Source organism: Podarcis tiliguerta (genome assembly GCF_965153285.1).
Source record: "Podarcis tiliguerta genome assembly, chromosome: 8".
Classification (NCBI taxonomy): domain Eukaryota; kingdom Metazoa; phylum Chordata; class Lepidosauria; order Squamata; family Lacertidae; genus Podarcis; species Podarcis tiliguerta.
This window is the reverse complement of record NC_139541.1, coordinates 52,944,480-52,970,475: the sequence shown is the minus strand read 5'-3', so window position 1 is coordinate 52,970,475 and position 25,996 is coordinate 52,944,480. Positions and strand designations below refer to the sequence as shown.

At 46.1% G+C, this 25,996-nt stretch overlaps 3 protein-coding genes across 4 annotated transcripts in view; 2 read left to right on the top strand and 1 right to left on the bottom strand.

Annotated features, from left to right (window-relative positions):
- The window catches only part of CPNE2 (copine 2), an 80,201-nt gene extending 68,967 nt beyond the window's left edge, over positions 1-11,234 (top strand). Inside the window, exons 12-16 of the mRNA XM_083452918.1 lie at positions 560-614; positions 4,350-4,401; positions 6,739-6,872; positions 8,553-8,789; positions 10,651-11,234. Coding sequence (XP_083309044.1) covers positions 560-614; positions 4,350-4,401; positions 6,739-6,872; positions 8,553-8,789; positions 10,651-10,758 — 586 coding nt within the window. The 3' untranslated portion in view covers positions 10,759-11,234. The remainder of the gene's footprint in view (positions 1-559; positions 615-4,349; positions 4,402-6,738; positions 6,873-8,552; positions 8,790-10,650) is intronic.
- Positions 11,235-12,143: 909 nt separating this feature from the next.
- Positions 12,144-22,564, bottom strand: PSME3IP1 (proteasome activator subunit 3 interacting protein 1). Its single transcript, XM_083453011.1, has 7 exons — positions 22,458-22,564; positions 20,016-20,156; positions 17,271-17,369; positions 16,667-16,817; positions 14,698-14,829; positions 14,155-14,222; positions 12,144-12,936 (listed from the first exon to the last, which is right to left on the bottom strand). The coding sequence occupies exons 2-7, from the start codon at positions 20,143-20,145 to the stop codon at positions 12,716-12,718; spliced, it is 801 nt and encodes a 266-aa protein (XP_083309137.1). The 5' UTR covers positions 20,146-20,156; positions 22,458-22,564; the 3' UTR covers positions 12,144-12,715.
- A 114-nt stretch (positions 22,565-22,678) lies between these two features.
- RSPRY1 (ring finger and SPRY domain containing 1) overlaps positions 22,679-25,996 on the top strand; it is a 35,271-nt gene continuing 31,953 nt past the window's right edge. For both annotated transcript variants that reach the window (XM_083452911.1, XM_083452912.1), the window contains exon 1: positions 22,679-23,134. The gene's annotated coding sequence lies outside the window, so the exon portion shown is untranslated. The remainder of the gene's footprint in view (positions 23,135-25,996) is intronic.

The window sequence follows — 25,996 nt, the reverse complement described above, 5'->3', positions numbered from 1 at the left end:
AAGTTTGACCACACGCGTCTTGCAAAGCTAGTTGTGAGGCCTTGCAAACACATCACCTTCTGGAACCCTTTGCATAGGGCTTTGCAGGCTGATCAGCAGTGCCTGCAACCCTCCCCCTTTGACTGAGCCAGGTTTTTACCTGCCCCACACCTGGGCAGGTGTGTGTGGCTTGGCCAAATGGAGTGGCCTGGTAGGCCTAATTTGGCCCATAAGCAGGAGGTTCCCCTCCCCTCCTGATTAATGGAAAGGCATATAACCACTGCAGAAAGTAACTTGGGATGGGTGCTCCTTCTTGTATAACTTCCCAGCAAACAAGTCAGAAGGAATGCACAATAAAAGACTGAATATAGTCTCATCTGTGCATAAGCTTCATGTGAATAAATCAGGGTGAGTACTCAGGGAGCAGGAATCTCTCCTAAGTAGTTTTCTGCATATCTTGTTGAACCAATATCGTTTATTTGGGTTACAGGTGGGTGCTGGAAGTGTGCAGCCTTGGCTAAGTCCATACTTACTTTCTCCCTTGCTTCCCCCTCCCCCCCTTTTTCTGATTATTTTGCAGAGATAAAATGTTTCCTGCTTTGGGATTTGGTGCCCAGCTCCCCCCAGACTGGAAGGTAAATCTGATCCTATTGTTGTAGACGTTTCCATGCTTACAGTGTGTGTATATATCATTAGGTGGAACAAAGCTTTCAGGGTTTCCTTCTTGATTCTAATAGTGCAGTTCTATACTTAGAAGTACATCCTATTGAGTTCAGTGGGGCAGGCTCCTACATAAGTGTAGGAATGGAGCCTCAGTCAAACAGCTGGCCCCGTGGCAAGCATTCAGAGCATCCTGGGGAACAGAGTCTGAAATGGGGATTCTAAGGCAGGAGTGAAAAGAGAGGGCGATAAGGAGAGAGGAAGGTGTGTTTGCTTGTTCAGAGGTTTAGGCTAGGCTAGAGAATCCATCAGCTAAAACTACAATTCTGCCTCAGCCCTCCAAGCTTGGATGGGTGAGGAGCAGTCCATGCCTTTCACTGCTACAGGTCTGTACTGTTGGATATCAACTTAAGCTGATATCCAGAGTTTCTGCAAGATTTCCCTTTTTCTCATCTCTCCCCTGTAGCTCCTGACACCTTCCCCACCTGCTTCTGAAACATATTTGAGGGTGTTCCCAGGGGGTGGGGAAGAAGAATCCCATTACATGAATGAAAGTCCATTCTGCTAGCAGATGGGCACAACTGGGTGTCACTCATGTGGTTGGGAATGACTGCAATGGCTGTCAAACATTAGGAGTCACTGCCAACCCTAATAAGAAGGGCATGAATGTCCCGGTTGTCCACACAACAACTCCAAAGACAGAGGAGGTAATCCATGACCAGCCAAAAAGGAAACCTGTGCCATAAAATGTGGGTTAGGAACCAAAATCTTTTCTCTGAAAGCCAGACTACAAAATGTTAAAGATTGCAAGAGCAGTAATAGTGCGCTTTGCTTTATAAGATGCTCTGAGGGCATGTTATTGCCGGAAAGTAAAAATAGATTAATGAAATAAATACATGGCTAAATAAATGTTATGACAGTGCTATTAGATGTTTATGTATTTTTACCTGCAATATTGATAAACGGGAATCTGCCCTGCCCATAAAGGCATCTATGCTGCACCTCCACAGTTGGTGTGAATCCTGCATGCCCTGCTGGTGTCCAGGCATGGTTGCTGATTCTTGGAGCCTCTTCACTTGGTCTCAAGTGCTACCTTAATGATTAAATACTCCAGTAACTCTCCCACTGTGCACATTATTCTTGCTATTAATACAGTGGTGCACACCCTATATCAAGGTGCCAGTGACATTAAGTGCAGGATCAAGCACTCGATGTGCTGCTTGAGAGTGAGTCATCCCCCTTCTTCACCATTAAACATTACATTTGTCTGTCATTTCCCCCATTACAATGAATGCAGTAAACATCTTTCAGTTCTGAAGGTGACCAATTTGTTGTTCCTGAGAGCAGGAGGAGGAATCAAATGCTGACATTTTAATGGGAGGAATTAGGATGGGTGACGTGCAACTTTGCTTCTGAGATGATTTTCTTTTTTTAGATGAAGTAAGTTAAAATGGCAGTCCAAAGGTTTGCATTTTGGGGTGGTTGTTTTTCACCCCTGAGCAGAGTGTTGGGTGAGTCTCTACTTTCTAGGACTGCAAGTATTATGTCTGAATAATCACTGAAAGCTTTAATAAACATTTGCCAGCCATTTAACTGGAGAGACTGAAAATAAAAACGCCAGGTCTCTGAACACTCAAAAGGCCCACCGCTGTGATGAGTACATGAGTGGGCAGCTTCCTTTGTCTTGCACCACATCACATGTGGGATCTGTTGTCTAATGATTTAGAAAAAGGGAAAGTGATCTGTTGGAACCCAATTAATGAAGTAAAATAAGAAGTAAACAGTCTAGCAGACATAAAATTTCTTTCAGTACAAAAAACTCCATCCTTAAATATCTAAATTCATAGTAGCATATAACTAGACTATGTCTTTGGTAAAAGTCAAAACACCTTTGCAGACACTTGCTTTGGTTTTTGCATTATTCAGTGTCCTAAGGACTGACTAAATGTAACAACAACAAAAACAATATGTCACCCATTGAGTTGGTTGCCCCAGCCACTCTGTGCAGCTTATAGCAAAATATAAGCACCCCAGGCTGTGGGGTCCCAGATCTGTGCTCTGTGATGTGGCCTGAATGGAGCCACTGGAAACATTAATTGACAGGCCTAATTGTCATCTATTTGGATATTGCAGTTAAAACTCCCAACCCTGCATATTAGATCTGGCAAGCGCAGTAGCTCTGTGAAACTAGGCCTAAAATTTATGCTCAGAACCTGTCAATAGGACACATAACTTCCATTTGTTCCTCATGTTTCAGGTGGGTCCAGTGATTGATACACTTTTCTAGGTGTTTTTCCCACCCACCAAACAAAAAACAACACCTGTTTGCTTTTCAGAGAGGCAGGTCTATTTTATCTAAATAGCCTATAAGCCTGATTTAGTTTCCAGCCAAAGAACAGGATGACTCAATACCTTTTCCATGCAGGAAACCAGACCACCATTCAGGAGGTTTAGGTTTATTTTAGCTTCGGAAATCTCTCACATATAACAATGCTTGTGACTTTGTGGGGGATCTGGCCAGGGATGGTGTGTAAACCTACCTCACAATACACAAACTGAAACACAGCTACATTTCAGAGTTCGCGTTTCTCAAAATTTTGCATTGCAGTTCTCTTAGCCAAGTAATGTGTGCAGAAATACATAGGCTGAGGTGAAGTGTGCATAGAAACACATGCATTAGTGAAAAGAACATACCAAAAAAATAGATACATATTGGCTGCTTTTGAGAATGCCTGCTCTTAATTTCCACCATATCTATAACCTCGTGGTGGCTATCTGCATATTCCATGGACTGCAGATAACAAACTGCAAACATGGCTATTGTTACAGTGAGGACCAGAGCAGAGATGACTATTAAAGATAAGAGACATAGAAATCATGCTTTGTTCTCCCGATGCTCTTGTTGCCATGGTGCCCCAGGATGCTTTCAAAGGACTGATATGAATAAGATATTCAGCACATAAAAAAAACCATGTTGGAAATGTCAGAGAACATCTTGAAATGCAAAGGCCTTTGCGAAGGGGACCTCAAGAAGTCGTCTCTGTAGGGGCTGTGAGAGGGAACGAATTCAAATCCCAAAGCACTGGGGGGGGGGCACCCAGGAGGCTGTGGCTGCAGCCATCTGTCAAGGCCCCTCCCATGTGCAAACTTTTGGTGGTGGTGGTGGGGAGACTATGTCAAATTATTCATTGTTTGCTCATGGGGAGAAAGGGCCCTGAGCCTGCAAGTCTGGGAAAAGAAAGTGTCATCTATGGAAATCACGATGCTTTGTATTGTGTCACCTGAGGACCTGTCCCCAGCCCTCTTGCTTCGCTGGAATGGAAGCTGCTCAAGGGCTGGAGGCCCAGCCTGATAGAGCTGGTCTTCCCTCAGGGCTGATGGAAGGAGCTCCTCTTCTCACCTCTCCCACTGAAGTGAAAGAAGAGGCTTGGTGGAGCTAGCCCTGGGTTACATGAATTGCTTGCTAGCGCCATCATTACATACATTCAGTGGACAAGCAGATGTGCAAAAATGGGTGTGGCGCCCTTGTGCCACAAGGCAGTCTTTGGGGAAGGGTGGAGAGAATGGGCTCCCCTAATTTTAATGCTCAGGTGAATCTTGGAGGAAACACATCCTGAAACTTGGGTATCAGCTACATTTTGCAATATGTTTGGGTGGAAAGAGGAGTAAAATTAATCCCCACTGCTTCTTTTTCAACCTTCGTCTTCCAGGTTTCGCACGAATTTGCCATTAACTTCAATCCTACAAACCCCTTTTGCCTCGGTAAGTGCACAGTTCATTTTATTTCTGCTGTCTTTAATTCATTGGCTTTTAAATTTGAATGCTGTTTTAAAATCTGTACTATGTTTTATATTTTATTTCTCTACACTGCTGAGGCATTTTCTGCATGTAGAGCAATATACACATTCTGTCTTAAATGCAGGGGGTGCAAAGCTGAGAGGATTTTTTTTTTGGGGGGGGTGGCACACCTTCTGAAAAGACACAAAAACTTCCTCTAAGTAGCTTCCACCACAGAAGTATCCAGACTAAAATAGCACTATATGTGGGGTGTACAAAATGCTTAAAGAAGAGCCCCAGGGTAAAAAATTTTAATGATATAAGGCCCTGGCTGGCTGGGGCTGATGGGAGTTGTAGTCCAACAACTTCTGGAGGACACCAGGGGAAGCTGCCTTAGGTGTTCCAACTAGGCTAGGGAGGTGGAAGAGATTTGATTCTGTTTGCATTTCACTAAGAAGCCACCCAATTTGCACTTCCCGAAACAATATGCATATCCAAACATAACTACCCATCAAAATGCATTCCCCTCAAAATTCTGTGAGGCCATTGACCAACCAAATAATGTGTACCAAAATGCATATATTAGTGAAAATTACATACAGAATGCATTATGGTAGGGAAAGTTGCTTGCAAAATGTGTGTATATTAGTAAAAAAAATGTACCGTATTTTTCGCTCCATAGGACGCACTTTTTCCCCTTCAAAAATGAAGGGGAAATGTGTGTGCGTCCTATGGAGCGAAGACGCCATAGCCCCGCGACCCTCTCCCGGCTGGAGAGGTGACGCGCAGGAACCTCTATAGCCGCCCGTCACCTCTCCAGCCGGGAGAGCGTGCGCGGGGCTAAAGCAGCCCCCCGCGACCATCTCCCGGCTGGAGAGGTGACGGGCGGCTATAGAGGTTCCTGCTATAGCCGCCCGTCACCTCTCCAGCCGGGAAAGCGCGCACGGGGCTAAAGAAGCTCCCCGTGACCCTCTCCCGGCTGGAGAGGTGACGGGCGGCTATAGCAGGAGCCTCTTTAGCCCCACGCCACCTCTTCAGCTGGGAGAGCGTGTGTGGGGCTAAAGAAGCCATAGCCCCGCGACCCTCTCCCAGCTGGAGAAGTGACGTGCGACTATGGCAGCAGCCTCTCCGCTGCGCCTTTCCGCTGCTCTCTGACCTGCTCTTTGGGGCTGGTGGTGGGCTTCCCCCCGCCAGCCCCAAAGAGCAGATTGAAAGGAACCTGAAGCCTGGAGAGCGAGAGGGGTTGGTGCGCACTGACCCCTCTCGCTCTCCAGGCTTCCAAGGTAGCCGCCTGAACGCACCTTAAACGGCACCTTGTTTTGAGCGGGAAAACAAGAGGGGGAAAATTCTCCCTCTCTCTGCGCAGCACCTCCTGCCGCTTCGCTGAAGGGGCGCTGGGCAGAGAGAGGGAGATTTTTTTTTTCTTGTTCTCCCCCCTCTAAAACAAGGTGCTTCCTATTGTCCGGTGCGTCCTTTGGTGCGAAAAATACGGTATATATTAGGAGAAATCCATGTTAAATATTGACACATGTTCACTGGGAACAAATCACTGCAAACTGGAAAAATGAGAAAGGGAAATCGACAGATTCCTTCCTCTCTAGTTCCAATTGCCTTTTTGGATTAGTGTGAAGCTTCCTGCTTCCGATACCAACTAGCCAGATGCTGCCTCTCAACTTACGCTGCCTCTAAGCATAGAGGTTTGGTTCTAGTTAGCAGCACTTGTTGGGAGTCGTCTGTGAATTCTCTGGGAAATGCAACCAAAGCAGCCTCCACCTCTCACAGAGACATGAAGCAGCCTGGGAGCCTTAGTAGGTGTTCGTACATGTTACTTGAGTGATAGGTTAAAGGGTCACCTGAGTTAACGGGGCGAGGAATAAATAGCTGGGATGCAGAGACAGAAAACCCCACACACTTCCGGATGGAGCCGAGCAGGAGGCCCCCTGCAAGCAGCTTGACAAGAAGCTTGAAAAGGTTGTTTCTTTTATAAGATTCTTTCCCACCGCCACCCAACAATGCGGATGAGACTGTCTCAAGTCATTAATTAATTACCTATATTTAGGGCTACCCCCCAATTAGAGAAGTCTTCGTCATTTGGGTGAGTTTTAGGCCAGGATCCTCTATGCACTTACCTGGGGTATGAGTTCCAACTGGACTTTCTTCTGAGTAGACACATGCATGATGGGATTGTGCTGCAAGGCTATTTCAGGAACACAAAGGTCGCAAAATCAAAACTTTGGGACAGGAGTTGGGGCTCACACCTGGATTTGTGTGCATTTGGGGGTCTGCAGCACTGACCACCCATTCTCTTACTTTGCTCTAAAGGTGTAGAAGGCATCGTCCAAGCCTACTCCACCTGCCTGCCTCACATACGCTTCTACGGACCAACTAACTTCTCCCCCATCATCAACCACGTGGCTCGGTTTGCATCCCAGGCCACCCAGCAACAGTCTGCGACTGTGAGTTCAGGCACCTTTGCCATTTGTCTTTGGATAAAGTGTGTTTGGTGGGGGCACTGCTGGATCTGCACGAGGGCAGAGGCTGCAAGGAGGAGAACTATTAGATCAGTGGTTCCCAAACTTTTCAGGCCACCACATTCTTGGTTCCATTAACCCGTCCCCAGTGCCTCCTACCCTATAGAAAGCATTTAGCGGTTTGCAGGACCCACTACGGAAGAAAATAACACAATAAAACATAAAACAGTAACAACCAATTGCACCTTTATTTAAAATCCAGTTAAAACTATTTCAATTAATTGATGAACTTGATTGATACCAACTTTTTGAAGGCTGAGAGTCATTTAGACCTCTAGTGCCCCTTGCCACCCCCACTGTCTCCTAGCACCCCCTTAGGTAATCCCACTGCCCCCAGGGGGTCATAGAGCATACCTTTACCTTTTTACCCTGGATCATAGAATTGGAAGGGGCCAGGTGAGTCATCTAGTCCAATCCCCTGCAATGCAGGAATCTTTTGCCCAAGATGGGGTTTGAACCCACAACCCTGAGATTAAGTGTCTCATGCTGTACCGACTGGTACTGCCCACTTTGGGAACCACTGCATTAGATCCCGCAAGTACATGATAATGCTACTGCAGAATTGAGCCCCTGGATGACGTCCAATGCACTGCTAGCTCACTCTGCTCTGAAAGCTCATGGATTGGATCACCCGTCATTAAAGACTTGCAGAAATAAATGTGTGCTTCGGAGAGAATGTTTGTGTTGCTATTTTGGTTCCACAGTTTGAGCTGCAGAACAGGAGAAGGATTAATTTTATAACTCCAGTGTGTTGGTTGGAAATTCACGGGAAGAGATGTACCCCAACTGTCCTCATATACCAGGAACATTTGGTAGGGGTAGCCAATCTGGTGCTACTCTCTGGATGGTGTTGGATTCTAACCCCCATCATCCCCAGCCAGTGTGGACAATAGTCAGGATGATGGAAATTGTAGTCCAGTAACCGCAAACGTCTACCCCTTCCATTCCCTGCTGTGGTCCTGATGAAAATTGCCCTGCAAACCCTCACACCCCAGAAAAAGTTTCCATTGATATTATTTCTTAATGTAGATAGGCCCTCTTTTAGGAAAATGTTGAGAAGTCCGATGGGGGCTTAGCACAAACTTCTCCTTCTCCTGCACTATTCGGTTGAGATGCCCTCCTGTATTAAAATATTTCCTAAGGCAATGTTGTCCTGCACCTTGTCTGAGGACAAGGGACCATCCTGCAGGTTTCACCAAGGAGTGCTAATCAGGTGTCAGTTGTGTCTGTCCTTTGGCACTAATCATCAGAAAATTTTAATAGATAACATGCCAGAAGAGAATAGATATTCCATGAGGAAGCCTAAACTAGAGCCGGTCACATTCCCCAATCTTGTTTCTCCTGGTTTGGGGAGGGAGCAGGGTGTCCTTTGGATGTGAGCCATCTCTATCTTCCCCCACCAACCCACTGAATCACCACAACACACATTTCTTTTGGCCTTACTGACACCAATGTTCCAGTGTCAGGCCAGGTGCCCCTCCCTCCTTGCAGCTGAGCAGGACTGTCCCATCCCCTGGCTCATCATCTCAAACTGCCCACGCTCCACCCATGTCCCCATACCCTGGAACTTGTCTGACTTTTCGATTTTTCGCCCTGCTTCTTCAGCAATACTTCATCCTCTTGATCATCACCGACGGCGTCATCAGTGACATGGACGAGACGCGGCATGCCGTTGTGCAAGCCTCCAAGCTGCCCATGTCCATCATCATCGTGGGAGTGGGGAACGCGGACTTCGCAGCCATGGAGTTCCTGGATGGAGACAGCCGCGTGGTCCGGTCTTACACAGGAGAGGAGGCTGTGCGTGACATCGTCCAGTTTGTGCCCTTCCGCGAATTCCGTAGTGTGAGTGTGAAAGGCTTTGCCAGCCCTAAGTGCTATTATTTTTATTTATTTGTTACCCGCACTTCACCATAAGCTGTGGACTTTTTGGGATGCTGGCTTAGGTTAGCGTTTGTTTCAGTCCAGAAAAGCTTGTCTTCTGTTCTTAAATCACCACTGAGACATAATGCCTGTCTTAGGGTCACTAAACGGATATATGAAGCTGCTTTCTGCTCAGTCAGACCAACGTTTTGGACTGCAACTCCCATATCGGCCAGGGTTGATGGGAATTGAATTGTGGCCCAAAACATATGGAAGGCTGGCCTAACCCTACCAACTCCACTGACCACGACTCCGTGGTGGATGCCTTCAGGATACAGAAAACAGGCAGTTATACGTTGCTTTGATATCGCGGCAGCGGCTGAATGTGTGAAGTGGCTTCAGTGAAAAGCCTGAAACTGTATCTACTTACCGTATTTTTTGCTCTATAGGACGCACTTTTTCCCCTCCAAAAATTAAGGGGAAATGTGTGTGCGTCCTATGGAGCGAATGCAGGCTTCTTGGCTTCAGCGATAGCAACACGAAGCCTCCAAAGCGCAGAGGGAGCAAGACTCTCCTGGCTTCAGCGAAAGGAACCCGAAGCCTTTGGAGTGCAGGGCGAGTTCCCGCTGCGCTCCAAAAGCTTCAGGCGGCTATCCCTGAAGCCTTTGGAGCGCAGCGGGAACTTGCACTGCGCTCCAAAGGCTTCGCAACCTTGCCGCCGCTCCCGGACCTGTTCTGGGGGCTGGAGAAGCTCGGGCTTCTCCCGCCCCAGTCCCGCGGCTAAATATGAAGCCGCGCACAGCCTCTCCCGGCTGGAGAGGTTGCGCGCAGCTAAAGAGGAAGCCAAGACAGCGAGCGGGATGGGGAGGGGGCCACTAGGGGGCGCATCGGAAGATGGCTGACAATAACATCTTTCCGACCCACACGAGGTAATTTGGAGACTATGATGGGAATAATTAGGCTCCCTACCCCCCCCCCAGGATGGTGGGGGGGACTGCCTTGCCTGCTGTGCCCTATACCACCCCCGAATTTGTAGGGATGGGGGCACTAGGCACAAAGCCCTCCTGTGGGATTCCGGTGCTCCTGGACGCCGTCCCTGATCCACGCCACTAGCTGCAAGAACTTCAAAAGAAACAATTTGGATGAAGGAATGCACATATTTCAAGGAAGGAGGGGGAGTAAAGACTGCTAACAGAAGAGGTCTCTGATAAAACAAGACAAGAATAAATCATGAGAAGATACGCCAAGACTCGGTATGGCAAATGACTGATGGGGGAGGGGGGGAAAACTTTCCTTTCTTTCCTTATGTGATTAAACAAGAATCCCCTCCCCTCACGAGTCAGAAATGTCGTATTAAGGACTTAAGCTGTGGATTTAAGGCTGTGTGGAGATAAACTTTCGAACCAAAGCATGTTTTAAGAAGAGCGTGGAATGTATAAGAGCTTTGGAATGACGCAGTTAAAAATGCCGTCGCCATATTGGGAAGTTCTGCCGGAGGTCTTGAGTCTGGGAGGAGAAAGAGAGAAATAGAACTGTTTTTATATTGTGGGTGAAACTCCTCAGAGGGACTTAAGAGCTTTATGTGATGTGATTTAATTTGATTTGATTGGCCAGTTAATAATAATAATAATTATTATTTTTAAAGACAGCGAGCGGGATGGATCCCGCTCGCTGTCTTGGCTTCTTTGCTCTTTGGGGGGGGGGGGTAAGATTTTTTTCTTGACCCCCCCCCCCCAAAGCTAAGTGTGCCTTATGGTCCGGTGCGCCTTGTGGAGCGAAAAATACAGTATTTATTTTATTTCATGGTGGAGAAACTTGAACTGCACTGGCTTTCTTCTTTCAGGCACCGAAAGAAACCCTGGCCAAAGCTGTCCTGGCGGAGCTGCCGCAACAAGTGGTACAGTATTTCAAGCACCAGAACTTGCCGCCCATCAACTCAGAACCTGCCTAGGGCCCAGCCTACAAACTGTTCTTTGCCTGCATGTGCCCCAAACGTGTCGATGGCAGATGGTTGCATGTCTTATGTGGTTTCAAACAATTTGTACTTTTTGATCTAAGATGATTTAATTTAAGAGACGCAACAAAGAGCCCTGACCACCCCAAAAGTGCAACATGGGAAGCCACCAGGCCTGAGATTCCTGGGCCAAGAAAACTGTTGTCAATGCAGGACATTTTCCCTTCCCAGCCCTGAGAATCAACTTTTAAGTATTTGAATGTACTTTGTATGATTTATTTTTTTTTTTGTGGAATGAGAGGAAAATTTTTACTCCCAGAACTTTCCAAGCCGTGAAGTTCTTGATATCCCATTGCCCAAAGAAATGTGGACAGTTCATGGATGTGTCATACTTTTCATGCTCAATGTTCATTTTTATACTGTGTACATGTTATATTTGTTATACTCAGGTTAATAAACAACCATGGACTCTTTGCAGCTTCATGAAACCCTGGTGTGGTCGGGTTGGAGCTCTGCAACTCAGGTCTGACAGGTGAGACAGCAATAGGAACCTGTAGCCAGTGGCCTAGAACAGGGATGGCAAACTCGAGGACCATAACCTCTTGGCCAGTCCTTGTGTGTGTATGCTAGTGGCAAGTGTGGCCAGTAGGTGCATAGCACACATAGGCTATACATACACACTTAATTTTTTCAAACCTGTCTCCCAAACCTCCCTGCTTCCTGGAAGCAACTTCTGCTTCATCCCACACCATTCCTGGGCTTTGCTGCTTGCTTCCTCCTCCTCCACTTTCTACACCATTCTGCTCTCTGTCATTTTAAGTGGTATATAACAATATCCGAATCTCAAATTTGCCACAGCACAAGCTTCCCATATTATATAACCCTGTGTTTAGGAAGAATCTTCACTTTCTTAACTGCTCATAGCAACAGTGAGGAAAAAGTACTGGGGAAAATAAAGTGTGATGGAGTCATGCTTCTAAGCCCAAGCACACAGCATTGGCAGGTAGCAGCTTTTAATTCTATTCTCCATCATTTCCTTGAATGATGGCTTAGGTTCAAGTTGCCGACACCCTGCAGTATCCCATAAAATACATGCAATTTGCAGAAATTGAGTACAGTCAAGCTTCCAAGTTTGCTCAAGTGCTTTTGCCAACCTGGTGCCCTGGCTTACAGCTCCCAACACTGATGTGAGCTGTGGTTGAAAGCATATGGCGGGCACTAGGTTGGCAAAGGCTGCCCTTAAGATGCACACACACATACTGCTTGACAAGGAATTTGGGCACCTGAGATACACCTGGCCAGGAGCCTGCACTGAAGAGAAAACAGCTAAGTAAGGCATAAGAAGTGAATAGAGATGGCAAGCTCCAAGGTAAAAATAATAATGCATTGAGGAGTTCTTTAATCAGATGCAACACTAAAACGTCGTTACAGTGTCATGACAATCCACATTACCATCTGCTCGATTTTGCACTCTCCCCACAACAAAACCAATACTTAAAAATTAAAGAGAGAGAGCCAGCTAACCCATATGTCAGCACCTGCCAGACAGCTACACCCTAAAAATGCTTCTTTGTAAAACCAACTTGGAACACACCCCCAGCAAACAACCTTTTCATTCATGGAATCTTTTTAAAAATACAAGGGATTTCCTGTCCTCATCTGTAAACCTCAGAAGCCTCAAGTCTTTTGTTGCTGTTGGTACAATAGATGCTTTTCTGGATTTTTTGGATACTGAAGATGTGTGTCTCCCCCAATCTGTACTCCCTTCCCAAACTGAACACAAGTCTTAGAGCGGAGAGAAGGACGCACAAAGACTGATTCAGTACATTATTTTGGTATTCTCTGGAAAATAAGAGACAGGAGAACAGAAGTTGCAAGTCTAGGGGATGGTTGGGATGGAAACAGAGAAATGATGAGCATCCCTACCCATGCTTCTAAGGGGCTGGGGAGACGCCTACAGCGGAGCATCAAAGAAGTTGCTTCCCCGAAACACGGAGGAGACGATCTTCCCGGTGGAGTTGATGGTCCCTTCGCTGTCCGAGCTGGACTCTGAGTCGCTGCTCCCAGAGTAGGCCCCAAGGCCCGGCAGGATCCCAATGCAGACGGCAGCCGAGGGACAGTGGAGGGCAGAGCCGCTCATGGAGCTGCTGCTCAGAGGAACACAGGGTGGCTTTTCTGGAAGAGAGCCGTGGAGGGGGGTTGGGAGAGGAAGATTGGAAAATAAAGCTGCCAATACAAATCTATGGAGCGACCACATTTGGAATACTGTGTATGGTATTGGTCTCCTCACCTCAAAGGGTTCAGAAAAGGGCAACCAAAACGACCACAGGGATGTAGAGATTCCACTATGGGGAAAGGCTTTTGGAACTTCTTAGTTTAGAGGAAAGGTGAGTAAGAGGCGGCATGATAGAAGTTTATAAAGTTATGCATGGCATGGAAAGTGTGGCCAGAGGAAAGGTTTTCAGGGCAGATTTTAAAAAGCACTTATTCACAGTGTATAGTTAAATTATGGCACTCACTTTCACAATGAAACTAACAGGGAAGCAGAATAAACCGCCATGTGAATACAGCCTCGGTGAGCAAAGCTGATGCTGCTGGCCTTTCAGCTACAGATCTGCTTCATTACTTTCCTTCAGTTACCTTCAAACATTACAGACCAAGGACCCCCATCAGAACAGAAGAGCCCTGCTGGTCAGACCAAAGTCCCTGTTAATCCAACATTCTGTTCCCATAGCTACTACCCAGCTGTGGATGGGAAGCCAGCAAGCGGGACAGTGGTGCAGTTTCATTATCTTGCTTGTATTCCCCCACAACTGATGTTCAGAGGGAAGTGAGTGTCCCAGATACTGGAGATGATTCCCAGCCATCATGACCAGTTGCCACTGAGAGCCTTATCCTCCATGAATTTGTCATAGCCCCATGAAGATATATGGCCTTTAACCCAAGCCCTCACAACATGGAGCTGAGCTTTCATTTACATACATATACAACTGCTACCCATGAGGTGTCCAGACACAATCCACTTGCGAGCCTGAACCTGTCAGCTTAAGACCATTGCTCTAGGACAGAGGTCACTGAACTACCAGCACATGACATCACCATTGCTTTGAAAAGACAAGTGATATGCACTCCACAGTCAGAGGCGGGAATGGTTACAAGCATCTGGTTGGCCACTGTGAGAATGGGATGCTGAACGGGATGGGTTCACTGCAGTATCACTTTCCCCCAGGAAAGCCGCCTCATGGGTTTTGCCCAATATTCTGCAACAGGATGCATCCCTTCCTTCACTCCCCCCCCCCCCAACTGACTGATCAGCTGTTCATGAAGGCAACATGACCAATGCACAGCAGGCGATACGAGGCCTAGCGGAACCCACCATGCAAACACACCTACCTGGAGTCTTGTCATGGTCAGGATCCGGATCGAGTTTCAGTCTTTTCACGCTGTTGGCACCTTCTGAACTGAAAGGAAACAATGCAAAGTCAAAAAAGAGGACTGGAACCACGGGGGGGGGGCACTGCAAGTTGTTCTGTAGGTCACTGAGTTGCCATGGCAAAAAAGCACTAATATCATATTTACTCGAGTCTAATGCGCCATTGAATCTAAAGCACACCACAATTTTCAAAACCCTGAAACCATTTGCTGGCAAATGTAAATGTGCCATAGAATCTTATGCACACCTTGATTTTCGCAATGTAAATTGGCCAAAAAAGGTGAGCATTAGATTCGAGTAAATACAGTAAATTAAAAAAATAACTATGGGCTTTACATCTCCTATTCAGAAGCGAAAGCCTGGTATATTTCTGCCTGGGAGATTTGAAACTCCAGAATCTACCCCACTTCACACCGCACATTGCGATAGACAATTTTAAGCCTCAAAAGGTTAGCTTGTTTACTTTCCGTCAACAAGGGCCCTTCATTCATCTGGGAACTTACCTCCGATGTTTCACAGCTCCAGCCAACAGCTTTGCCTGTGAGAACTTGCTCTTGTTTTCTGCTGATTTCGCCGGCAGTTTCTTGTCTGCTTCCTTCTTCAGGTCAGCACTGACCCCCACCTTTGACAAAGTGCTGTGGACTCAAATGTTAAGGATCAAGTGGAATCTGAGGACTGACGGGTGTGCAGGAAATCCAGAGCAGCCAAACTCGCCCTTACATTGGCGCCTGTAGTCCCAGTCCTGCCAGGCTGCAGGGGTACCAGTAACCCCAATACCTTAGAAGAGGCAGTGTGTGTACACTTATTAAAACCTGCACAGGAGGAGAAGGAAACCAATCTTTGTGGATTTGTTTTCCATCAGGACTCTAAACCTTTCCATCAGGAACACCAGTGAATCAATCATTTGAATTATTTGAGTAATTATTTACTCAAATAAAATCAGTTATCAAATGCATTAAGCACCAGTGGATTTTATAGTAATTGGCATCATTCAGCTGCCCAGATAAAAATCTAACCACCCCGTCACATTCCTGAAGCACCTTCCCCGCATTTACATAGGGTCACGCTAGATGTGACATCCAATGCATCCAATCCGAGTCCTACTCAGAGTAGACCCACTGAAGTTAATGGACTTTAAGAACTTGCACTTCCCAGTTTCAATGTTTACTCTGAGTAGAACTTTGATGGATACAACTTTCCATTTAAAATGCATGCTTTTTTAAAGTGCAGATAATAATCTCCCTCCAAAATATGTATATTACTGGCTTTGTTGTTTTTTTGAGATGCTCAACAGTACTGCTAAAGGAAGCTCTCTGGCACCATCTGGTGGAGAGCCTCAAATACCAAACATGCCTCTTGAAATATTAGGTGGGTGGGTGGGTGAGCGTTAACATTCATACAAACCCCACCCTATTCCAACAGAGCTTGGGGTGAAATTCACACCATTCAAGCACAGAATGAGTCACTCTGACCAACTTTACCCATTAAAGAACTCAGTAAAAGTTACAAACTGGTAGTTCATGCTTAGCAGCACACAATATGAAAGGTTCAATTTCCAGCATCTCCAGGTGGGGCTGGGGAAGGACCTGCAGCTGAGGCCTTGGAAAGCCCCTGTCTGCCAGTGTGGGGAATACCAAGCTAGGTGGGTCACTAGCTTCACTCCGCATAAGGCAGTGCAGTCAACATTTGAGTTTCTGAGATGGTTCCCAGGTCAAGACCAGAGAAGTTCAGTGAAGAAACTGATGGGTTCAAATGTGGAGGAGGGTGCTGGGAAAGATATGGAAGAAAGGGGTGGTGTGAGGGAAGGCTCTGGAGCAGAGCCTGGGAAAAGTACTATGGACAGGGCAACACACAGATCAGCAAGGCCTAGAGCCTCCCAGGCTATCAGCCCAAGCCAGCACAGCCAGTGGCAAGGGATGATGGGAGTTGTAGTCCCTAGCACCTGGAGGCTGCCTACCCCTGATATCCACACTTAGAAGAATCGGCCCAGCTACCAGAGCCACAAGAGCTTCAAGCCCAGATGAAAAAATCTGTTCCAAAAGTCTACAAATCTGGTCACCAGCAATGCTTACCCATTCCCTGGATGCCAAGCACAAAAAGATTCCTTTCTGATCTGTGAATAAACTCACAAAAGGGATGTGGAGGGGTCAGGTGACCCCAAATAATGGCAGGCCACCAAAACAAATGTTGTGGGGGCCCTGGTGCTAGTCACCAACCTGTTGCCACATCTCCAAGAGTCCTCTTGTTTTCATTCACAGCCAGATCAAATTATTGAAGTTTAACACATCCTGAATAACAAACCCACAAGCTCTGTTCTCAAATTCATCCATAGCAAAGCGAGAATACAGCTCTAGTAAAAAAAAATGAAATGGGCTGTGGAAATTAAGCTCCAGCTCTTCAGATCGCCATGACACCCCAAACCGCACCCGAGTGCTAAACAAGCCACCTGCCCCTTCTTACTTCCAACTTTACAATAGGAAGTGCTTTAATGCAAAGGATATTCTGTACTCATTCAGCTCTTTGAGATCCTCTTCTCGCCGCTGCTTCTCTATTAGCGCTTGCTGCCGAGAAACCTCATCGAGGAACTTGGTCTCCTCTTCGTCTAGGCCTCTGACCATGTTCTCTGAAAGAGGAGGCGACAGGAGAACAGACTTGAATAAGCCATTTAGCTGCAAAGCCAGCACCATCTTGCCCTTCCTCTGCAGCATGTTCCTATTCTGATCCACATGACACTGCAGTGCTTTAACAGGAGGTCTTTCTGCCCCAAACTCTGGAGCTGGGAACACATGATCTCTTCTAGCCTCTAGAGACAAGTGCAGAGATAGGCAGCCATGCTAGCAATGGCTCAGCTATGTTACGGGAACCAGGACATCCCCTCTTCTGCCAGTACTTTGGCAGACAGGCTCCTGTTCCTTCTCCTTGTCCCCCGGAAATTGTCATGTTCTCAGAATTCTTCAAGGAGCTCAGAGATATAGGGGCCTGCTTTGCTCAGGACAGGATTTTCACAAAAAGTACTGAAGCCGTTCAGTGCGGCTCCCCTGTGTCAGGATTCACAAAGATGCTTACTGGAACTTACTGAACTTGAACTGCTCCTCAAACTCCTGCTGCTTCTTGTCCTTCTGCTCCTGGAGCCTTTCGTAGAGCGAGCGGGGGTCGTACACCTCCTCGGGGCATTCTGGGAGATGGAGAAGAAAGAAGTTGTACAGGTGGCCACTATGAAACAAAACTTGCTCCCAGTACAGTCTCCGACAGCCTTGCCAATAATCTCAGAGACATTCCAGGTCTACTAGCCTTGATGCTACCCGCTAGACGCTTTTGGACTAAAAGGAAATGAGAAGCAACTTCTGTGAAGATCCATTTGTTTGTCACCTGAAAGGGATTCTGACTATAGGCAATAGGCAAGTGGCTCTTTACAAGCCAGGTTTATCAGACTTTGCTGATAGTTCCATCAACAGTTTATTTGTTTGACTCTCATGGTAAGCCATGCTCAAGGTGGCTCCAACTTCAGAAAAGTTTATACAATAAAATACAGCAAAGTAACTCACAAACAGTTACAAGACATAACAAAATTTCTGTAATCATACAAATAAGGGTAAGGAAAACATCGTATAAATATGCATGCAGATTAAACAACTCATTCATAGCAAGGCCAACAATATAAATGCAAAAGCTTAACCCAAATGGGAGTAACAATAATGTATCTTCTCCAAATCAATATGTTGCCCCAAGAACAAACACTCAACAAGAACTTGCCCTGATGAACTTTTCCTGAATCACAGGGGGAGCAAAATGCAGCCACTTCTCCATCCCTTATGCTCTGCTGTTTTCAAGAGATTGCTTTGTGCAAGGCTGCCCCTCTCAGCATATCCAACCGATTTTGCCTCCTTATTAGCACAGAAGCCTAGGAAGCTATCAGACCATTGGCCCATCAGCTCAGTATTGTCAACACTGACTGGCTGTTGCTCTCCAGGATTTCAAGAAGGGGCTGCTGTGAGTCCTATGTGGAAATGCCTCTAGAAGTTGAACCAGGGACCTTCTGCTTGTGAAATAGATGCTCTAACCACAGAACCTCCAAAACATTGCTCCCTAACACCCCAGCAAGCTGCTGCAGTAACGTGACTGTGAAGCTGAACAGCAGAGCAAGAACCCTGGATTCAAATCTCACATCTGCTATGAACTCACTTGGTGGCTTTAGGCTATGGAAGCTTAAACAAAAAGCAGCCAGGAAGGGGCATATACTGGAGGTGGGACCCACCACCACCTGGACCCACCACCGCCTAACACCACTCCCCCTTCCTTCCCTGCAATCTCAGTGAAGGTCCGCCTCATATTGCTACAACACTTTTCCTCAAATTAAATCGCAGTGTCCAAGATTGCCATTGGAATGAGGGAGTGGGAAAGTAAACCCAACCACCCCTCCCTGATACTACCCATCTGATTGGTGGAGAAGAGAGGGCAGCCGTGCTACTTCCACCACTCCCCATTGCTCTGATGCTCCTGCCAATCAGGAATGCAACAGATCTCTTCAGCCAAAGGAGGAGGGGAGGAACTTGGAGAAGGGGTCAGGCTAGATGGAAAGGCAACCTATGGCTCCCTATCCCTGCTTCAGGCAAATGGCTCTTAACCAGTTTCAATGTCCCATTCCACCCCCCACCCCCAGTGCATTAATAAAATAGTGCTGACCTGCTTCACAGAGCTGTTCCTTTAATATTTACATAACAAAATATTAAATGCTTCAAAAATTGCAACACATTCCTCATCATTACTGTGCTAAAAAGTAACAACTGAGTGTTTGAATCATGCCTAAACAGTCTTTAGTCTCCGTTTGATCCTACTCTGTCCCACTAAGTCCTTAGAAGCTCTTGCAATTTGTTTTTGTACAAGCTTCAGGTGACAGACTCCGCTAACCCAGAAATAGTACCTCGTGTTAAGAATTTTGCTTCAGGATGAGAACAGAAAAGTGTGGTGGCGGCGCGGCAGGCCCCATTAGCTAAAGTTGTACCTCAGGTTAAGAACAGTTTCAGGTTAAGAATGAACCTCCAGAATGAATTAAGTTCTTAACCCAAGGTACAGGGGTACCTTGCTTCTCAAACTTAATCCGTTCCAGAAGTCCATTCAAAAACCAAGGCACACTTTCCCATAGAAAGCAATGCAAAATGGATTAATCCATTCCAGACTTTTAAAAACAACCCCTAAAACAGCAATTTAACATGAATTTTACTATCTAACAAGACCATTGATCCACATAATGAAAGCAATAAACAATGTACTACAGTCACACAATCAATCAATTAGTAGTTGAACTGGGTTTCACACAGTCCCAAAAACAAAACAAAAAAGTCCCAAAAACAAAAACGCAAAATAGCAAAAACAGGCAGACCTCAGCGTAACAGTCAAAGCGGAAGTGTGGCACTCAAATCAGAAGCGTAACACTCAAAACAGAGCACGTTTGGCTTCCAAAAAAGGTTTGCAAACCGGAACACTTACTTCCAGGTTTGCAGTGTTTGGGTTCCAAGTTGTTTGAGTACCAAGGCGTTTGAGAACCAAAGTACCACTGTACTATGGATTGTTGAAAAAGGTTTGTCTCCCAGAACCCTAGGATGTTCTGGCCCCATTTCACTAGAGGTAAAATATCCTACGACAACAGATAAGCTACCTGTGGCTAGATAGGAAAAAGTGAAGATGGATAACTTCCAACAATCTCTCATGTGGAGGAGTTTCAGGTAGAGCAGGCTTTGAGGGATTGATCGGTATGGTAACGGTAGTCTGAGCTCTCCTACTACCTCTCTATTCAGCAATTCCCCAATCAACAGTCAAATACCTTCAGGGTCTTCGGGTTTCCGAACCTTCTCCCATTCTTCCTGCCTTCGCTTGCGCCGCTCTTCTATCTCCGCTTCAGACACAAACCTTTTGTTAATCACGAGGTCGGCACTACCTTCTCCTCCATCCATTGTGGAGCAGCCTGTGCAGAGAAGAGAGTTAGGAGCAGGACAGTGTCTATTCCTTATGTATAGAGACACACTGAACTCTCTGGCATAGAACTGGCCATGCAGTGCACTGCCATGCAAATAATCCTTAACCCAATCCACGCATATAGGAAACCAGTTTTCAGGTAGAAGGCTAGGCTAGATCTCCTTGACACACAGTTTTCTAGAGGGAGGTACATTTCACACAGAAGTATTCTGTAAGGTAAATTCCCACCCTGCAATGGTGCAGTCCAAATACACTGTGTGTAGACCATCTCGGTGAGAAATAAATTAGAGTCAGAAGCATGCCTACAATATCCCTGCCTACATCTACTATGCTGTACCACCGCTAATTCCCCCTACCTCAGAAGACCAGAGGCAAAGCACAATGAATTGCAGGAAGGAGGCAGTTTATGCCCTATAGCAAGCACTAAAGTGGTACTGTCTCCTACTTGGACTTGACATGTGGAGCATTTGCCACAAATGGATTGTGGAAGAAGTGACCCCACAATGCTGCTAAGTTTCCAGACATCTGCTGCCCTTAATAGATATGGAAAAGAGAATGTGTCCTGGGGGAAGTTTTGTAGAGGACCTGATACATTCCCTCTCTGTTCTACGGACTGAAATGTTAAATTCAGTATCCCACTTTCCCCATTAATCAGAAACAGGAGTTCCTTCTTAACAGAAAAGTCAGGACTATCACCTGTAAAATTCCACCATTTGCAGTACACAGCAACAAAACAGGACATGTTTGTCAAAAACAGATATCATTTAGTCTCTTACAGGGTCTGCATAGTAGCCATCTCCATGCCATGTTTTTTTTTATGCATATTATATGAATTGCATTAAAAAGCCTAGTAATATAAGACTAAAGTCATATCTAGTCCAGCATCCCATCGTCCACAATGGCCAACACGACGATGCCTCTGGAAAGTCAATAAGCAGGATATTGGAACAAATGCTATCTCCTGCTGTTGCTCCCCAGTAACCGTTGAGAGACACACCCATCACAAATCTTGGCAGCAGTATATAGTCATGACTTGTCGTTATTGACAAACCTCATGTTTTCTACTGAATTGTCTAATCCCCCTTTTAAAAAAGTGGCCTTCACCTCTCACTTCCCTGAGTAGCAATAGAATTTTATTCTCCATTATGCGAAAATGGAAGCTGAGCTAAATTGCACATATATTGAACAAAACAGCACTGCTTACATGATTTATTTTTCAGTGCAGAATTTATTTTATCTTTCATGGACCTTGGAGTTTCAGCAATGGATCTGCAGGTGTTGCACACAGGATAAAACAGCTTTGTAATGAAAGGAAGAAGCTGAGCCAGCATGCAGTTTTTAATGTCAGGATGCAGCTGCTCTAAGCAAGCAGGTGACTCCAATCATGAATTAAGTCAACCAGTGCTTGCACCTGAGAAAAGGCTGGCCTACTGGCTCCTTACAGATCCCTTAGCTAGAATACCTCTCATCAATGTGAATTATTTCACTCAAATTCCTTCACACTTAAAAAGGTTCCTCCAGTTAGAAAAAAAAAAGACTGCAATGAGTGCAATTACTTGCCCCCTTACTGTTCACAACCTGAGGAAGGTACAGATGTCACAACCGTTCCCTCTTAAACAAACGAGGTGCCTTACATATGTAACACTCCTTGCTTGCAAGCTTTAAAAACCTTTTTATTATATCAATCTGCTTTTAACTGAAATTAGAAGCTGGATTTTAAACTACTCCCCATCTGAAATAGTAATATGACTTTTTACAGGAGTGCAAAAGGCTTTAAAGTTAAATCCTGTTTTTAAGTTGAAAATAACTGCAGATGTTGCTTCTTAAATGCATATCCCATTAACTAGAGGCCACCTTGAGAAAACTTATTTTTAAAGAAATTTTATATATTGCTTTAAATAAATTTTTAAAGTACAGTTGTAGCTTTAATAAACAATGGCATTGCTATCAACAGCATTTCATCGGTATTATATCAATAATATTCATCCTCATTGTGTGGGTCCAGACATTCGATTTTAAGAAAACTGTAAGGACGAGGGTCCATCCATAAGTTGCTTTTAAATTGTGTTTTAACGCTGTAACCCGCCTTGTGGCCTAAGGGTGAGTGGCGGGCAATAAATAAATAACAGCACTACTACTATTACTACTACTAGGATAGAATATCTTGTTAATAACTTATTTTAATTATCATTCATTATTAATAAATAATTTCGCTATTCCAGCTACCATCCCCGCACTCCCCCCAGTCTCAACGGCCTCCTAGAGCCGGAAGGCGGCCCGCGACACCCACCTCTCCGCCATGGACCCCTCCAGCGGGGCCTTCCTTCCTCTTCCTCCCGAGCCCACCTTTGTGGACGGAGTCCCGGCCGCACCAATGACAGCCCCGCCCCCTTTACCCCCACGGTCTCCCCGCCTCTTCCGCCTCCGAGTCACCCAATCGGACGCCGCGTTCCTTTTCCTCACCCATCGATCCAGCCAACCGAGGCTTCCGTCGCAAACAAACCAGCGAGTCCTGAAAGCTGCGTCTGCGACTGGGTTGGTTAAAAAAATAATAGGGGTGGGAAGGGACAGGCGGGCGCTTAGGATTGGCCAGCCTCCCTTCCGAGCGGCGTGGGCGGAGCTTCGCTTCTAGCAATTTGAGAATGGGCCGCGTGAGTGGAAAGCGACGAAGAGGAGGGGGCGTGGCTAGTTGCCTTGGGGATACGGAGCGAGGAGCGGCGGCGGCCTGGCGGGGAGGTGGGCGGAGCCGCGGCGCGCTCGCTCTCGGAACGGGGAGGGTCCGCGGAGGCCTCTTGCTCCACCGCCGCCGCCGCCGCCGCCGCCTTTCCTTCCCGCCGCTGGCTGAGGAGAAATAGGCGCGCGGTGGCACAAAGAGGCCGCCCCGCCACTGCCCGCCACCAGCACGGCGCTTCTTCTCTGGCCTTGACGGGCTGAATGGAAGGCGGCAGCCAGCGTGGAGCGGCTGAGGTGAGTTGAGAGGAGGGACGCCTGGCGGGGAAGGAGAGGGAGGGGAGGGGGCCGGGGGAGGAAGTGGAGGGGCGGGGGGAGGGCAGGGCCTGATCCTGATCTTGAAGTAGGAGCGAAGAAAGGGCCCTGCGGGTGGATGGGCGAGTGGGGAGAAGCCCAGCGCACAGGGGGATGATAATTTCTCTTAATTTTTTTTTTAAATAGTGTCTTAACGCTGTAACCCGCCCCAAGCTTTAATTCATTAATTGTGACAATGATGAAAGTCCTGGCAGTGGGGCTGAGGGTGGGAAGGAGCCTGCATGTGTACAATGCCTTTGTGCGTGTGTGATCTATTTAATCTCTCTCTCTGTATGATAACAAATGTGCATAACTGATCCACACATATGTACGTATGCATATACATATATACACAGGTGATAGTGACACAAGTGTGTGTATACATATACATATGCATGGTCTTACATCATTTTAGTATCTAATACATGGCTTGCATTATGGGTGGCTAGCCCTCAGATTGGGGGCCTGATCTGCTCTCCCCACCACCATCACACTGAGCAGTTTTTTCTCTCCCTTCCCTCCCCAGAAGATTTTGCTAATTTGGATGGTGACAGCAAAAAGAAAACTGGAACTAAAGTAGATGCAGCACTAAAGTGGGTTGAGCCTGGTGTGCCTGCAAATCCTCACAGTTTTCCTCAGATGTCAGATTGATGGGTGTAGAAATGGACAGTTGTTTGGTATGGATTACCTGAGGTGTGGCTGTGTGTGTGAAGAGTGCACACACTTAAAAGAGTGTGGGGGGGCCACACCCACCACTGCCATGCAGCCCTCAGAGGGTTGGCCAAGGGTGAATGTGGCCCTCGGGCCAAGAAAGTTGAGCCACATCTGACTTCCATGATAACCCACATGCATGCAATTAATACACAGTATTGTTGTTATTGCTTACATTAGCATAACAGCTTTCTGAAGGGTAGTGGTGTTGGACCGTTGCAGAAAGAAAAGAGCCTTGTGGTACCTTTAAAGACTAACAAATAGTGTTGCTGCAGCACAGTGCTACCCTCTAAGGTGTCGTTTGCGATGATAACGGTAATCATAATTATGTCATTAATAACAGTGACGAAAGCTACTGTTTTAAGTGCAGCTCTTCAGGGCACTTTGCATGCATTTCTCTCAGTAGGCAGGTAGCATTTGACAGCTCAGAGACCTCCAGGATAGCAGCCCAGAAGGTTAGAAATGCTGGCATTGACACAGCTGTTATTTAACAGCACCCAGATAAATGTTTTGAGGGAGGTCGAGTCCCCTTTCAAAGAATGCATTGAAATTTGGTCTTTGGGGGGCAGGGTATAACACACAGGGTAAAATATCTCTTCTTACAAATAGACTCCCTTCTGTTAAATATGGCTTTCTAGTGCATACGCATTCATACTCTTTATCCTAGCACATTTACCTGGGCTCTGCTTCATAGTAGCAGTGTTAATACTAGCATTTCTTGCCTCTGGGTTGCTGTGGTATAGGATTGTGAGCTGCCCAGTTTCCTCCTTGTGAAGGACTGCCTACTTTGCTTTGCTAAGAAAAAATTATGTGAAGTGGTTTGAATGCTCTAAAGCATTAAAGTAGCAGCATTGTAATGATGTAGCTATGGACATTGGTGCTGCTTATTTAGGCAATGATAATGGTCTTTGTCCTTTTTGTGCCTGAGGTTTTAAGAAACCAGAATCTTTGAATGTGTAGTATCTGCCGTGGGAGGGTATGAAGCAATGTCTTCCAGCACAATGTAGCTGTGGCTTACCTTTTGCTAGTTCAGCACACCTGCTTACCGTACTTCTCCTTTCATGCATGTGGAAGAAGCAAACCACGAACCCAGGCTGCATGGTTTGTTTCACTCACAGCAAATCGCCATCTGTAGCCAAGGTTTGTTCTTGGCTTGCTTGGTATGTTTTGTTGGAGCAAAGTAAATCACAGTGATAACTGTTTTTTTATGTAATACTAAACCAGGGATCATGGTATAGTTCCTCTGAATGCTGGTAGGAAGAAGATAAACAACATTCCACATGGACCTGCTCTTTATTATGGTCGGTGAGCTGGGCCAAGCTTAAATCTGTGGTGATTACAATTTTCTTCTCAGTTTCTTCCTCCAGTATGAAACAATACTAAGCTCACTTTCACCACTCCTCTGTCCTAGTGATAGGTGCAGCTAAATGAGTGAGGCTGATTGTTGCTCCTCAGGGAATAACTACTCCGGCTACTTTTCTGTTGCCAAACATAATAGTGTGTTGAGTACGGAGGGGGAAATAGCTTGACTTTTACTAGCCCTTAACCCTCTTTGCTAATATTGATTTGTTTGTTTGTTCACTTGCTGAGCTGTATTTTTAAAGTTTTGATTATGGTTTTAAATTTGTTGCATTCTTTTGGAAGTGCTTTAAAATAGAGGGTTTTGTTTGTAATCATGTTGAATGGTGATTTTAAATTTGAATGAAAGAATACATGGATTGGTAACATAGTGTGTAACAAGGATGGGAGAGTATGTGGTCCTCCAACCATTTGCCTTGCTGGCTAGAGCTGATGGGTGTTGGTAACCACCATAATCTGGAGAGCCACAGGTTCCCTATTCCTGCTATATAATCTTGAATACGTCTTGTCTAGAAAATGAGATTTCCTTAGAGTTTAAAATAGTAGGTTGGAGACCTGGGGATGTACTGGCGATGAGTAAGAGATTCCTGGGGACTAGGGCAAACTTGAAATGAAATGAGGAATGGCATATGAGAAAGCCTGAGGACAAGAATCTTCCTGTGGAGATAAGATGGTACTGGTAAGCTATGTGGAGGTTGTCTGCTAAAATAGGGATGAGGGAGGACGACAGGCACT

Excerpts from the sequence above, each read along its gene's own strand:
- PSME3IP1 (XM_083453011.1), bottom strand. The coding sequence starts at position 20,145 with ATGGATGGAGGAGAAGGTAGTGCCGACCTCGTGATTAACAAAAGGTTT. Across the intron at positions 16,818-17,270 it reads TGAGGAGCAGTTCAAGTTCA|AGAACATGGTCAGAGGCCTA; the intron begins GTAAGTTCCAGT and ends CTCCTCTTTCAG. Across the intron at positions 12,937-14,154 it reads TGACCATGACAAGACTCCAG|AAAAGCCACCCTGTGTTCCT; the intron begins GTAGGTGTGTTT and ends GCTCTCTTCCAG.